Consider the following 13,315-nt stretch of genomic DNA (forward strand, 5'->3'; position numbering starts at 1 on the left):
AATTATGCAAGACAATTATAAGAAACTCAACCAGAGTTCAACAACTTTACCAATAATAGGTAAAAAAAAGCTTTGGGAGGTTGCTTTAATTTAGAATTCTTAGCCTATTCTTAAGTAAATATATTATATGATAGCAGTAGTAAGTTATTAAATAATAAATGAATTTCCTTTGCTCATTCAGATCTTAGTCATCTAGTCTGTAGTTCAGGTCTTCAGGATGCACAATAGTGTTTTTCATGGCATGATACCACAATAATCCCATGGCTCTTCCCTAACAAAGCTTCGTGAATTGGGTTTTTAGTTCTCTTCCGCACTCTCCCAACTCTTCCCTTTCTTGTGGATGCACTTGTGCAAAAGGAACATGTAATCACATAATATACGGTAGTACTTATTTTACTGACCTATAATGGCTAAGAGCTCAACCAAACAATTACACTGATTTATGCAAGATATTATACTCAATTACGCAAGACAATTACGTCAATTATATAATAAAGCCAATTATGAAAGTTTTCTCAAATGATCAATTACACTAATTCAACAACACAACCAAGCAGTTACACTAAATCACTAATTAAACACAACCAAGCAACTACAAAAACTCAACCAAGCACTTATAAAGTTATAAGAACTCAACCAACTTTTTTTTTTGAAGAAAGAACTCAACCAACTTAAAAGAGCTCAGGCCTCTTTCAAGACAAATATCAAGTTGAAGATCAAAACAATTATCAACAAATTATATGTAGAATCTGAAAAGCCAATTATGCATAATCAATCAAAAACTACCTTCTCCATTTTCACAAAACTGTATTAAATCTTGTTAAAGACCAACCTTTAATATAACACCGCTCCATCGCCGCCCTTTTACCCATAAAATTTGAATAAAACAGCTTCGACCTCCCCTTCCGCCCCTTCTTCCGCCCCAAACCCTAATTAAGAAAACAGTTTTTTTTTTTTTGGAATAATTCATACAAAAAATACATATTTGGGTGTTTACCTGACATCGTAATAGGCTTGCTTCAACACCTTCGATCTTTATACACAAACGGAAAGTTCGACCTTAGTCGCAACACTGCATTTCAACTTTCACAACTACTTTTACCAAAATTGGAGACTAACACCAGGACAAAATCCACCAACATCAACAAATTCCACAAAATTTGACAGTTTCCAGCGCTCTTTAGTTAGGTTTTCACATTTTTCTCCGGCGAGAGCTTTCCGGTGAGGACCCTTAGAGAGTTTTTTTTTACAGCAGTAATTTCGAAATGAGATAGGAGAGTGGTTTTTTACAGTCAGTAACAAGTTATGACTTACTGCAAGATTTTTCAACGAAATGACGATTTTGCCCCCAGGTATTGGACACATGTGTCCCTACCGGGTAGCGGTCCATCGCGGCTCATCTGTTGACACCTACAACTAGAGCTGTCAGTTTCTGACCCGAACCGTTAAACCCGACTGTTTCGAACCGATCCGAAAAGGAACTGAACTGTTTAAAACCCGTTTTTTGGAAACCGAAAACTGACCCGACCTAATTTTTTTCCAAACCGAAACTGAACTAAACCGAATTTGTGCAAACCGTTACTAACCCGACCCGTTATCAAGCCAAACCGTTACAACCCGAAACTGAAAGCAACCCAAATCGATTACGTTTAAACTCGATAGTAACCCGACCCGTTTTAAACCGAAAACCGTTAAAACCCGATAAAAATCCGATAAACCTAAATCGTTCCAACCCGTAACCCGTTGTGACCGAACCGGGTATAATCCGTAACCCGTTGTGACCGAACCGTTTACGACCCGTAGCCCGTTATGAACAAACCGTTTAAAACCCGTAACCCGTTATGACTGAGTCATTTACAACCTGTTACCCAATATGTTTATGATCTAATCTGTTTCAACCCACTACTCGATAAACCCAACTTATTTATGACTTGACTTGATTATAAAATGACTCGTTCCTACCCATTATCTGACTAATTCGACTCGATAATCATCCGACTCAATTTTAACCCGATATGATTTTGATTAGAAACCCGTTTCAAATTGGGTAAACTCGTTTTCAAACCAACTAAGTTCAATCTAAACCGATTATAACCGAAACAATAATGGTTGGACCCGATTTCACCCGATCTATTTTGAACCGAAACCCATTTTCGAACCGACCCAGTTAAACCCAAACTGATTATGACCCGAACCAATTACGACCCGTCCTGATTAAGACCCGAACTGTTTTTAACCGAAACCCACATTAAATGGGCTAAACCCGTTTTCAAACCGACCCAGTTCAACCCAAATTGATTATGACCCGAACCGACTAGAACCCGACCCGATAAGGACCCGATCCGAATAGAAACTGCAATTAAAAAAACCAAACCGAACTGACCCGATAATTTTCAAAACCAACCCAAACCGACCCGCTTATTATTTCAATCCGTTATAAACCGACCCGTTATAACCCAAAACTGATAAACCCAACCCAAACCCGAACTGTTTAACCGAATTGACACCCCTACCTACAACTCTACAAGTCATGACTCTTCAATTCTGGCATCAGTCAAAGAGTAACAAACAACCTTTAGTTGTAAAGACTAAAGAGGATGCAATCTGCCTAGAGTCATTTCGGCCATGATGGTCCTGATTTTTTTTTTTTTTTGGCCTTCCTGTATCAGACTAGCAACTTGCAGTAAACAAAAATAATTTTTTTTTTTAATTTTTTTAAGAGTACTGTGACAGCACCGTGCTTCATCTGCATATCAGTCAACCAGGCCTAATAAATCTCGAGATATTTGTTTCAAATTAGTATATCCGAAACATATAGTCATGTTGATGGTTAACGATAGATTAGTCTGACAACTAATTTCGGACAAATGGTTGTTCTTTCTTTCTTGGACAAATGAACCATCCAAGAGTCACTTCTTTCAACTTTTGTTTTTAGAAGTGTGTACGTAGACAGTCGTTTTGGGCTTTTGGCAGTACAAAATCTGATTCCCAGCACTAACATTATAGGTCGTGAGATAATACTTATTTCTACTTTCTCATATTTGTTGTCTGATTCTTTTGTGTATAACTAAACAAACACCCATTTATAATTAGGGGGAAAAAAAAGATTGTATGGATTCAAAGAGATTATCTACTTTAATGATCATGTCAGGGAGCAATTTTCTTCTCCCTAATATTTATACTAATCTAATTCCTATTTCTTATCTCAACAAACCACAACATATATATTCGGATGGTGGGTTCCGACCTGTCTGCCTGATGTATTCTGCTTGTGCTGCAGTTCTTTCTGCATGACGCTTTTTTTGGGCTTCAGCTGCTAGTCGTTTTTCTTCTGATTTTTTCTTAGCCATGGCAACTTTTTTCATCATTTTTGCCTGAGAGTGCGTTCTCAGTCGCTCAACTTTTGCCTGATGACCATATTCATAGCAATACAACAGTAAGCACTAAAATGAAAATCGGAACAAATCAGAAGCACTAACAAAAAAAAATATTATTTGAAGTTTAGTTTAAACTGAAGATTCATGGCTTTTACAGTTTCACACAACAGTTGAAACTAATGGCAATCATTTTACTAAATCTAGATTAAATAAACGATTGTGCAGTTTACGATTTGATTTGAGCAAAAAGCTACGGTTGGCAGGTGTACCTCTATTCTTCGCAGCTCTTCCTCCAATTTCGCTTTTTGTTGACTCTCCCAAGCTTGGATTCGGATTTCCTCGCGCTTGTACCTAAATATTGCATCAGCAGTTACTGATTAGATAAGCTTGGATATCGATTTTTTTATTTTAGACAGGCAACATCAGGCTATGATCAATCCTAAGACCAAAAAAAAAATTTAAGCATCAACCCCTTGAAAAAACAGTATATAAATCCAAGTGTGCAATATAAGAGACCTTGCAGCATGCTTTGCTTTTTCAGCCTCTTCCCATGCGGCAGCACGTTTCTCATTTTCAATATGTTCAAGTTCCTCAGGGTCATTGAAAGGCAAAGAGCTTTTGTCTTTCTCATCTTTACTTGCCCAAGCAGCTATATTCATCTTGCCAAGCTGAACACCAAGGGCTACAATCTCTCTCCGTGTCTTAAGCTTCAGCTCTTGTTCTGACAACTCTTTATCGGTTTTCTCAGTTTGATGTCGTGTTTTATTATCAGATGTACGTTCCACCGGAGTAGACACTGGTTCTCCTGTTCGAGGAGTTGATGGAATGGATGATGTGGGACTGCGAAGTGGGGTTAAAGACCCATTTGGGGTGGCTGTCCTTGAAGGCTCTTGACTCGTGACTGGCGTCATTTCTGTTCCCATATCCCTCATTGAAATCTCTCTAATAGCAGGGCCACCTACATAGTATGACAGTCGACAGGATTATGTATATAGCTCGTTTCAATGTACCAAACAATCATTAAAAAGGCCAAGGTAAGAATAGTTAGAAAAGATATAAAAGCAGGATTTTTCAATTTTTCATCAAACTACACTGAAGACAGTAAAAGGCAAAATGAATATACAATATTATTCATTTATTCATGCTTCATTGTTCCAAACCACTAGGCACTAAACATCTAGAACAACCATTGCCAATTAATTTACTCAGGAAATTCATAACACAATCGATAATAAAGAATAATGCAGAGTAAAAGTTTGCAGGGCGCAATTCAAATGAATCAAAACTCATATACATATATAATTATTGAAATATGTAAGACAAGATTGTTACCAGGAACCTCATGAGCTGAATTCACCACATTGTCAACTTCCCTCAGATCCTTGCTTCGAGGATACAAGTCTACAGGAACGTTTATACCATTTGATTGAACCGGAACAGATTGCAACCCAGGATGAGCCGGATTGAGCTTATCCAAGCTCATCTGACTTGTAGGGTGGCAAAAATCAACGCGCTTCATTTCTGGCATTTTAGGATTTGGACGGTATTCAAAGCTAGCAGCCTCTGGAACCACTCTAACCATATTCATTCCTGACACGCGGTGCCCTCGATTTTGCAAGCTAAGGCTCTTTGATTGACTACCCTGACCTGCTTGCTTGCTCATTATCCATTTTTCAGCATCATTCCACTTGTATGATGTAGGCCTAGAGAGTGACCGCGTTAAGGATCTATGTGCCATTCTTTCCCCTTTATGGAACTCAAAGCTCGACGAACTAGCATTACTGTCATAATCAAGATTCTCGTCATCATTACATTTTATGGGGTGGACTGCACTCGAATTGATGCTATCACTTCTTGCCAATTGCTGCACCTTAACGTGACTCGAATCCATGTTTTCTCTTGGTGAGCAATGATTCTGAATTTGTAACGAACTTGAAATCATTTGGCCACTCAGTTTTCGTTGGGGGTCTTGGGTTACAACTGTTACTTAAGCAAATCCGAAATCAGCAGCATATCAGTATACTGTAAAGATTTCATTTACGAGTACTAATCTACAAAAGGTGGCTAAGTTTGAATCATTCAATTCCTGAACAAAGTACTGTAGTTATTAAGGCTAATTTTAGCTCCAAGACCAAAGACAGCAAACAATCCTACAATATTAATGCTTAAATAACTTTATTTCAACTCAATATGCCAGATTTTGATGGTCAAAGATAACTAAATCAACTCAATTTTTACACAATATTAATGTTGTAGCTAAATTAATTTTTCAAGCTACTTTTTAGTGAAAAAAAAAGCAGGAAATCACTATCATTCTTGCAATGACATAGTGAAAAATAAAAAAAATTACCCAAATGGTAGTATAATACTCCTTCCGTCCAAAATTAGTCAATAACTATTCCAAACATCTCAAAATAATACAACTAATTTATACGAAGTAATTAACAATAAACACATACACACCTGAATCATTAGAATCAGCATCATTATTGGAGGAAAGCAAGCTGTTGTTAAACTCGGAATCATCAAGTTTTGAAGGAGATGTTCTCGAGGAATTACAATTTGACCCATCTTTTTTCTTTTGAATAGATACTCCCATTAACTTTGCTCTCAATTTACTAGGAGATAATTTACTTGGAGATATAATACCTGTCTGCAATACCCAAAAAATCACACTTCATTATTAGTAAAATAAATAAATAAATAAATAAAAATAATCATACTCGTATGACCACTTTCCCGATTGAATTGTCACCTTACTGATTCAAATTTTACAGCATCAACACGACAACTAATTTTGAAAACCGATGACGTTCAAAAGGGCTACCAATAATTACATAATATCTGAGAATCTTGTAAGTCAAATTCAAATATTCTTCCCACCTAACCAAAGTAATACGGAGTAACTAAAAAAAAGGGATACCTGAGGTTTGTGAATACGTTCGTACTCCATTAGAGTGTATGAATGATAATAATGTGTTTATTAGTGAGTTTAGAAGTACTGTTTGTTATTCCTGTAATAAGGAAAGAAGAGAGAGAAAGTAAAAGAGGAGAGAGAAAATGAGTATTGTTGGGGGGAGGAGAGAGAGAATGTGAAGTGGATTGGATTGGATGACAAAAGAGAGAGGGTATATGGGGGTGTGTGTTTGTGTTTAATTAAGGGAAGCCGACACAAGTTGAGAGTGTGAGAGTGAGAGGGTACCAATAAGTGGGTCGCACTTCTTTTGACTGCCTAGTCATCCCTATGACTTCCATCCCTTTTTTTTTTTTTTTTTTTTTCCTGTTACGGAGTTTTTTTTTTTTTTTTTACACAAATACTCCTCCGAATTTTATCATGGAGTTGGAGTATTGCTTTGCTTTACTTTTCTTTTCTGATTGTATTTTATACTACCTTTATTTTTAAATACTTGTTTTATTTTTTTGTTTGAAAAGTTTTTATAATATTAAATTAATTTCTTTTACTTAGTGAACCCACCATGATCATATTTTATTAATTTTATATTTTCTCTATTCCAATTCTCTCCACTACTAATGTTTTTTACTACCTTCGTTTTTAAATATTTGTTCAATTTCTCCATACGCGGTGGAAGAATAATAAAATATGGAGGTTGTGAGATTGGTGGAAAAACAAAAAAATGTAAAAAAATAAATAAAAAAAAAAACCCCAAAAATAGCAAAGAAAATTAAAGGAGAGAGAATATGGAATTAATATTGTTGGGTTCACTTATTGAGAAAAATTAATTAAATATTGTAAACACTTTCCAAATATGGAAATGAAGCAAGTATTTAAAAATGATCAGAAAAGGAAAGTGGAGCAAGTATTTAAAAATGGAGGGAGTATAAATTTTTATTATTTCACCTACCCCAGTCCCTTCATATTTTATTATGTTTTCCAATTTCTTCTAAAACTCTGCGCATGAAGAAATAAAGCAAGTATTTAAAACGGAGGGAGTAATTGTTTTATCTTCTTTATTGAAAATTCCACATTTCATTCCCTCCGTTTTTAATACGCGCTTCATTTTTACTTTTTGCATTATTCATTTGTTCTATATTGACTAAAATTTGTGATTTATTGAGAAAAATTATAGTCTTGTGGGTACTTGTTTGAATTGTCTCAATAAATAGATTATTAATTTTCAATTGTTAAAATTTATACTTATTATAATTGAAGATATCATGAACGAAAGATTAGCATCGACATATGTGCCCAAGAGAAATGGAGCAAGTATTTTAAAAAAACACGAAGGACTGATTTCTTCTCTCCTAGTGAACCTTTCAATTGTTATACTTTAGTACTCATATTTCTAGATTCTTTCTCCTCCCAACTATTATACTTTATTCTTCTACTAACTTCACTTCATTCTTATTTAACTTGTTATAATTTCTCTTAAAACCCCGCACATAGAGATATGGAGCAATTTATAAAATACAGAAAGAGTAATGAAAAAAAAAATTTGAGAATATATACTACCTTCGTTCACATTATACTCCCCCTCGTCTCAAATTACTCGCAACGTTTTGACTTTTTGCAATATTCGCACATCTTACTTTGACCATGTTTTCTAGTTATTATTCCCTCCATTTTCAATACTTGCTCCACTTTTTATTTTCGGTCGTTTTTAAATACTTGCTCCATTTCCTTATTTGGAAAACTTTTACAATATTCATTGCTCTCAAGTAGTGGACCCAACATAGTCATATTTTATTACTTTCATATTCTCTATCTTTCAATTCTCTCCACTACTTTGTTTTTTACAATTTTTTATTCTTTTACCTACCACACTATCTCCATATTTTATTACTTTCTCCAATTTCTCCAATTTCTCCTAATACTCCGCACGTGGAGAAATGGAACAAGTATTTAAAAATGGAGGGAGTATATGAAAGCCAATGTAACCATGTAAGATGTTGTTGGGTCTATTTTAATTATAGTTTATTAATATAAATTATTAATAGGTTTTATAAATATATATATAAAAAGATATTGATTGTCAAATATATGCATCGACAAGTGTGTCTAATCAAAATGTTGCAAGTAAACTGGGATAGAGGGAGTATAAACATTTACAAAAATGGATGTAACAAATAATATGCAACAAATGTTTTCTTTTCTTATTAAGTTGTTATTTCTCTCTATCTCTCTTCTCAATACATAAATGTCAATCTTTCTCTATTCATTTAATACTCAGGAACAAATTTTTCCTAATAGTTCGTGTCAAAACTTTTGTTGCACATAATTTGAAATTGAGGTGGTATAAAATGAGCTTATTTGTTTTGAAATTACTATATGTAAACATTTTGGTAAATGTACTCCCTCGGTCCCTATTTGTTTGCCCCATTTGATTTTGCACGTTCTCCAAGATGTGTCTTAAAAAATTTATATCTTAATTTCGTACACATAAAAATTATAAAAAAAAAAGTTATATCAATAAAATATACAATGAAACGAATTTAACAAGAACACTCGTGACTATATTATCTTTTATGGATTAAACGCAATTTATGGTCAAAGTTTTCAATACTTGACTCAAGAAATTACAATGGAGCAAAAATAAAGGGATGGAGGGAGTAAGTATTTATTTTGGAAATAAGTAAATATTTGGTAAATGAAAATATGACAACTATTTGGTTTTTAATAATGCATTACTTGGGATTGCATGGTGAGAGTAATTTAATATTGTGAGCGGATGAATAATTTAATACTTCCTCTGTATCTTAGTAGTTGCTCAACTTTCCTTTTGAGGTCGTATCTTATTTGGTTTTAATAATATTAACTTTGACTGATCTAATTTAAATAATCCCAACTTTTGATTATTCTAGATTAATATCAACATATATAGATATCTTTTTATAATAATCCAAATTTTTATTTTTGTTATACATTATAGTCCCAAAAGGGATTAACAAAGGCAACAAAAAATAACACTTTGGATTATTTTAGGAAAATTCTTAATAAGTTGGGATTAATCCAGAATAATAAAAAATGGGATATTGAAAGTAACTCGGTCAAAGTTGGAATTATTAGAACTAATTTTTCTTTACTTGTTTCATTTCCTTTTTTTTGGAAAAATTTGACAAAATTTTACTATTTTCCTCCTCGCTAGTGATCTCCTCAAATCATATTTTAATAATTTTCATATTCTCCCTCCTTCCTACTTACACACATTTTGAGACTGTTCAAATAAACTGAACTGATTGGAGCTGAATTGAACTAAACTAAACCGAATAGAGTTGAAATGAGTATTTTATGAGAGAAGGAAATTAGGAGCTGAAATGAATTGAACAGAATTGATTGAAGCTTAATTGAACTGAACTGAAATTAAGCTAAAGTGAAACAGGCCCGATCGTAAGGGGATGGAGGAGGAAGATTTTTGTCAATGACCACACAGATTAATCGCTTTTGGTTTATGTAATTGACCCTACTTATGGGATTAAAGCTTTGATTGATTGATTGATTGATTCTCCATCCTCCATTTTTATATTGATTTTATTCTTTTTTTATATTGTTTTTATTCATCAGTCAACCCACATTCATCATAAATAAAAATATTTTCTACAATGCCTCCCAAGACTTTGTGTCCGAAAAATTGAAGCAGGTAATAAAATACGGATGGAGTATACTAAAAAGTGAAATAGAGATCATAAATGAAAAGGTATGTGAGAGATAGAGTAGATTTTTTTCATTATTTAAGTGAGGGTTGTGAGAGAGAAAAGTGATAAAAATCTTTAACGAGGTTTAAAGTAAGATAAAAAAAAAAGATAAAATATGGTATAAAGTTTCTAAATATAAAATTGATGCATCGCAGAAGTAATGTCGACCATTAACTATAAAAATTTGTCCCCACTTCACATTTTTCCATTTTAATGAAGGGTTATTATCATATGGCATAATTTGGATAAAAACAATTCTATAAGAATCATTCGCCAGGAAAGGAAAAGGAAAAAAAAAAAAAAAAGACAAGTGATGTATTTAAAAAAATGGAGGGAGTAGTTCTTTGGGATTATGGATATGTCTTTTTAATAAATGGGAATAATTGTATAGGAAATGGCATGGTTTACAATAACATTATTGTGGACTAAAGATTTAGACGCGTGCAATATTGACCCTAATCTTAACATACATAGTGAGTATATTGAAACTTGTATAACCTTTAATATTTTTGTGAACTAAAGTACACCTGTATCAGACGACGTTACATTGAACATAGTGACCATAATTATAACATAGTGACCTTTATTTTATTATTTATATTGACCTCTATATATACTACCTCCGGTTCTTATTAATCGCAGCTGTAGGCGTCGTTCGAAGTGCGCATACTTAAGCATGTTGTGAATATGCTTGGCACTCATAGAAAGTGAGAATTGACAGTATATGATTAGGGACAAGGAAAGTATGGAGTGGCCAACAAGTTTTTTAAGGAACTTGTAAACTATTCACGGATCATTTAAGGCAACCACGATTAAGGGACAACGATAGGCAACAACGATTGACCTGTGAAGGTTACACCTCGTTCATAATCCATGAGATTACTAACTCCCTATGGTTCAAAACCACGAAATGAGGATCGGGGATGATGGTACGAAGTGAGTTATGGAGTCACATTCGCCCGTATTGGCCTCTACTCGATTCTTATTGTGAAAATTAATTCCTGCGATCTCAAAGGCATAGAAACAATATATACGATTCGCTCCAAAATGTTATTATGCTAAATTGGTTGAATATTAATGCACACATGAAATTCTAAAATATTCGTGATCACTTCATTTAATAACAAGATTAAAAAGGAACCTAAACCGGCCGTCTAAATTATCTTATTAGGCGTGATATTCAATTACATATTTCCTTTAAACATGCAATATGGTGATCAATAAACATAATAAAATAAACATGAATATTGGAAGCAATTTAGCTTAATATTGCTAGTCAAATCAAATCATAATAATAACCTTAATCATGATACTAGCAATAAAGAATAAAAATCAGAGTAATTAAGTGATTAATTACTCACTTTCCACGTTTCCTTGAATTGCTACATCATGAATAAATCGTTAGTAACTTCAATAAAAATATAAATCAAACTAAAATATAATTAAATAAAAAGTAGAGTTGATTCGGTCAAAACTCTCAGTTAATTCTACCTTTTCACGCCTTGGTTTAAGTAAAGAACTTTGGGTGTTGTATAGACTCCTTGGAGTGGTTAAGGGATGTATGGTGAGAGAATAGTGAAGGCTAGAAATTAGGTTTAAGCAAGAGAGAGAATGATTGTTGGTGTAGGGAGAAAGAGAATGATTTTTAGTGCCCCGAAACTGCAGAAATCAGGTTTGTATTTATAGGGGAGACGAACAAGGGGGATGCACGGAACCCTAGAAGAGATAAGAGCCGCAGAAAAACCCTAATTGGGCACCGTAAAACGTGTTAGTTGAGACGAACACTACAAGAGAGGGGGGTGAATTGTAGGTGAGTTCCTAGTGACTACTTTTTCAAATATAAAACAGAATAAAATAGGAACTTGCAATGCACACAGGATTTTACGAGGAAACCTTCTAGTGCCCAACTAGAAGTAAAACCTCGACCCTACCTTAGGAATTTCGAACACAAACAATTTCACTATAATTGGGCAAACACCAAGTTACAACCTATTATAATCAAACCTCTACTCACAAGTTCCTGAACGAACTTGCTACAGAATAGGATTCTATTCTACCCAGTCTAAGTCCCACACTCAGACTTTCTCTCGTACTCCCTAAGCACATATCTTCTCAACTTCTCAACAGAAGCTCTCTCTCTGTATGCAATGATAACAAAAACACTCTCACCCAAATAACCCGAACCAATTACAAGTAAAGACACCTAGTATATGATCGGCAAGCTATGCATGAAACCCGAAACTAATATGACAAGATGATAAGCTTGGAAAACTTACACAATTAAAGCTCTGTAAATTCTTCACGCATAAAACTCACAAAAAACCTAAACTCCTTTTTTTTCTCTACTATTTATACAAGCATTACTTGTATAGCAAGTAGGTTTTCTTAAAGATAAATAAGTTAAACTTAACTTATCTTTATACACGGTTTTTATGTAAATCATTTAGAAGAAAATCTTTTCCGAAAAATAAGATAGAAAGATTTAGTTAAAAAGCATAATATCTTTTTAACAAACTGATTTTAAGAAATAAACATTTAAAGAAAATCTTTTTCGAATTCTATCTTTTATCTTTTTCGATTTTAATTTATTTGCCAAGCTAACTTGTCATGCTTCTAATAGACTTCATGCATATCCTACTTAACATATTTAACAATGAATCTAGAAGATAAAATCTTTAACTAAATCATTGCTGCGCCGCATTCCTGTACTGGTAGGTTTACTTGGGCTCCACGCTTACTAAGTTCCTCTAAAGATCTTAGCCAGCCATCTTCAAGTTCCTGTAATGGAACGTTCCTGTTAGGGAACTCAGTTCCTGTGAGGGAACACTTCTTCTGTTTCGAATAACCTTCTTGAATAAAGAACTTCTTCAAGTCTTCTTAGTTTCAGTTACTTCTTTCATCTCCAAGATCAATTTCACCTAAACTAAACAAACACTTGAAAAACCTTTATTAAATGAGTTTGCTGTAGTTTAAGTTCCTCATCATCAAAACCTTTAAACATCAACAATTTCCCCCTTTTTGATGATGACAAACTTAAGCAAACTCTAGAGAAAGTTAAAACAAAATAGAAGGACGTATTTTTGTATTTTTGATTTATGAACAGAAAGTAAACACACAACTGAATTAAAAAAAAAAACAGAAAACTAAAAACAAATAGACAAAAATAACTAAGACAGAAATTAAACTAATAACCTATCAGCATCATATCAGAAGAAAGTTCTGATACTTTATCAATTGGAACCCAGAACAACTTTAGCCTCCATGTTTGCTTCTTCTTTTCCCCCTTT

General features: G+C 33.7%; 1 protein-coding gene across 2 annotated transcripts; it reads right to left on the reverse strand.

Moving 5' to 3' along the window:
- Positions 1-3,015: 3,015 nt before the first annotated feature.
- Positions 3,016-6,463, reverse strand: LOC145636070 (uncharacterized). Of its 2 annotated transcripts, none has more exons than XM_081687516.1 (6): positions 6,301-6,463; positions 5,841-6,030; positions 4,710-5,357; positions 3,894-4,335; positions 3,647-3,728; positions 3,016-3,407 (listed from the first exon to the last, which is right to left on the reverse strand). In XM_081687516.1, the coding sequence occupies exons 1-6, from the start codon at positions 6,328-6,330 to the stop codon at positions 3,201-3,203; spliced, it is 1,599 nt and encodes a 532-aa protein (XP_081543642.1). In that variant the 5' UTR covers positions 6,331-6,463; the 3' UTR covers positions 3,016-3,200. The 2 variants fall into 2 exon arrangements, with proteins under 2 accessions (XP_081543642.1, XP_081543641.1); XM_081687515.1 differs by having other exon boundaries at positions 4,710-5,363.
- Positions 6,464-13,315: the final 6,852 nt, after the last annotated feature.

This window comes from Chenopodium album, chromosome 6 (genome assembly GCF_948465745.1).
Source record: "Chenopodium album chromosome 6, dcCheAlbu1.1, whole genome shotgun sequence".
In the NCBI taxonomy this organism is placed as follows: Eukaryota; Viridiplantae; Streptophyta; class Magnoliopsida; order Caryophyllales; family Amaranthaceae; genus Chenopodium; species Chenopodium album.

Excerpts from the sequence above, each read along its gene's own strand:
- LOC145636070 (XM_081687515.1), bottom strand. The coding sequence starts at position 6,330 with ATGGAGTACGAACGTATTCACAAACCTCAG. Across the intron at positions 4,336-4,709 it reads TTCAGCTCATGAGGTTCCTG|GTGGCCCTGCTATTAGAGAG; the intron begins GTAACAATCTTG and ends CATACTATGTAG. Across the intron at positions 3,408-3,646 it reads AAGAGCTGCGAAGAATAGAG|GCAAAAGTTGAGCGACTGAG; the intron begins GTACACCTGCCA and ends TATGGTCATCAG.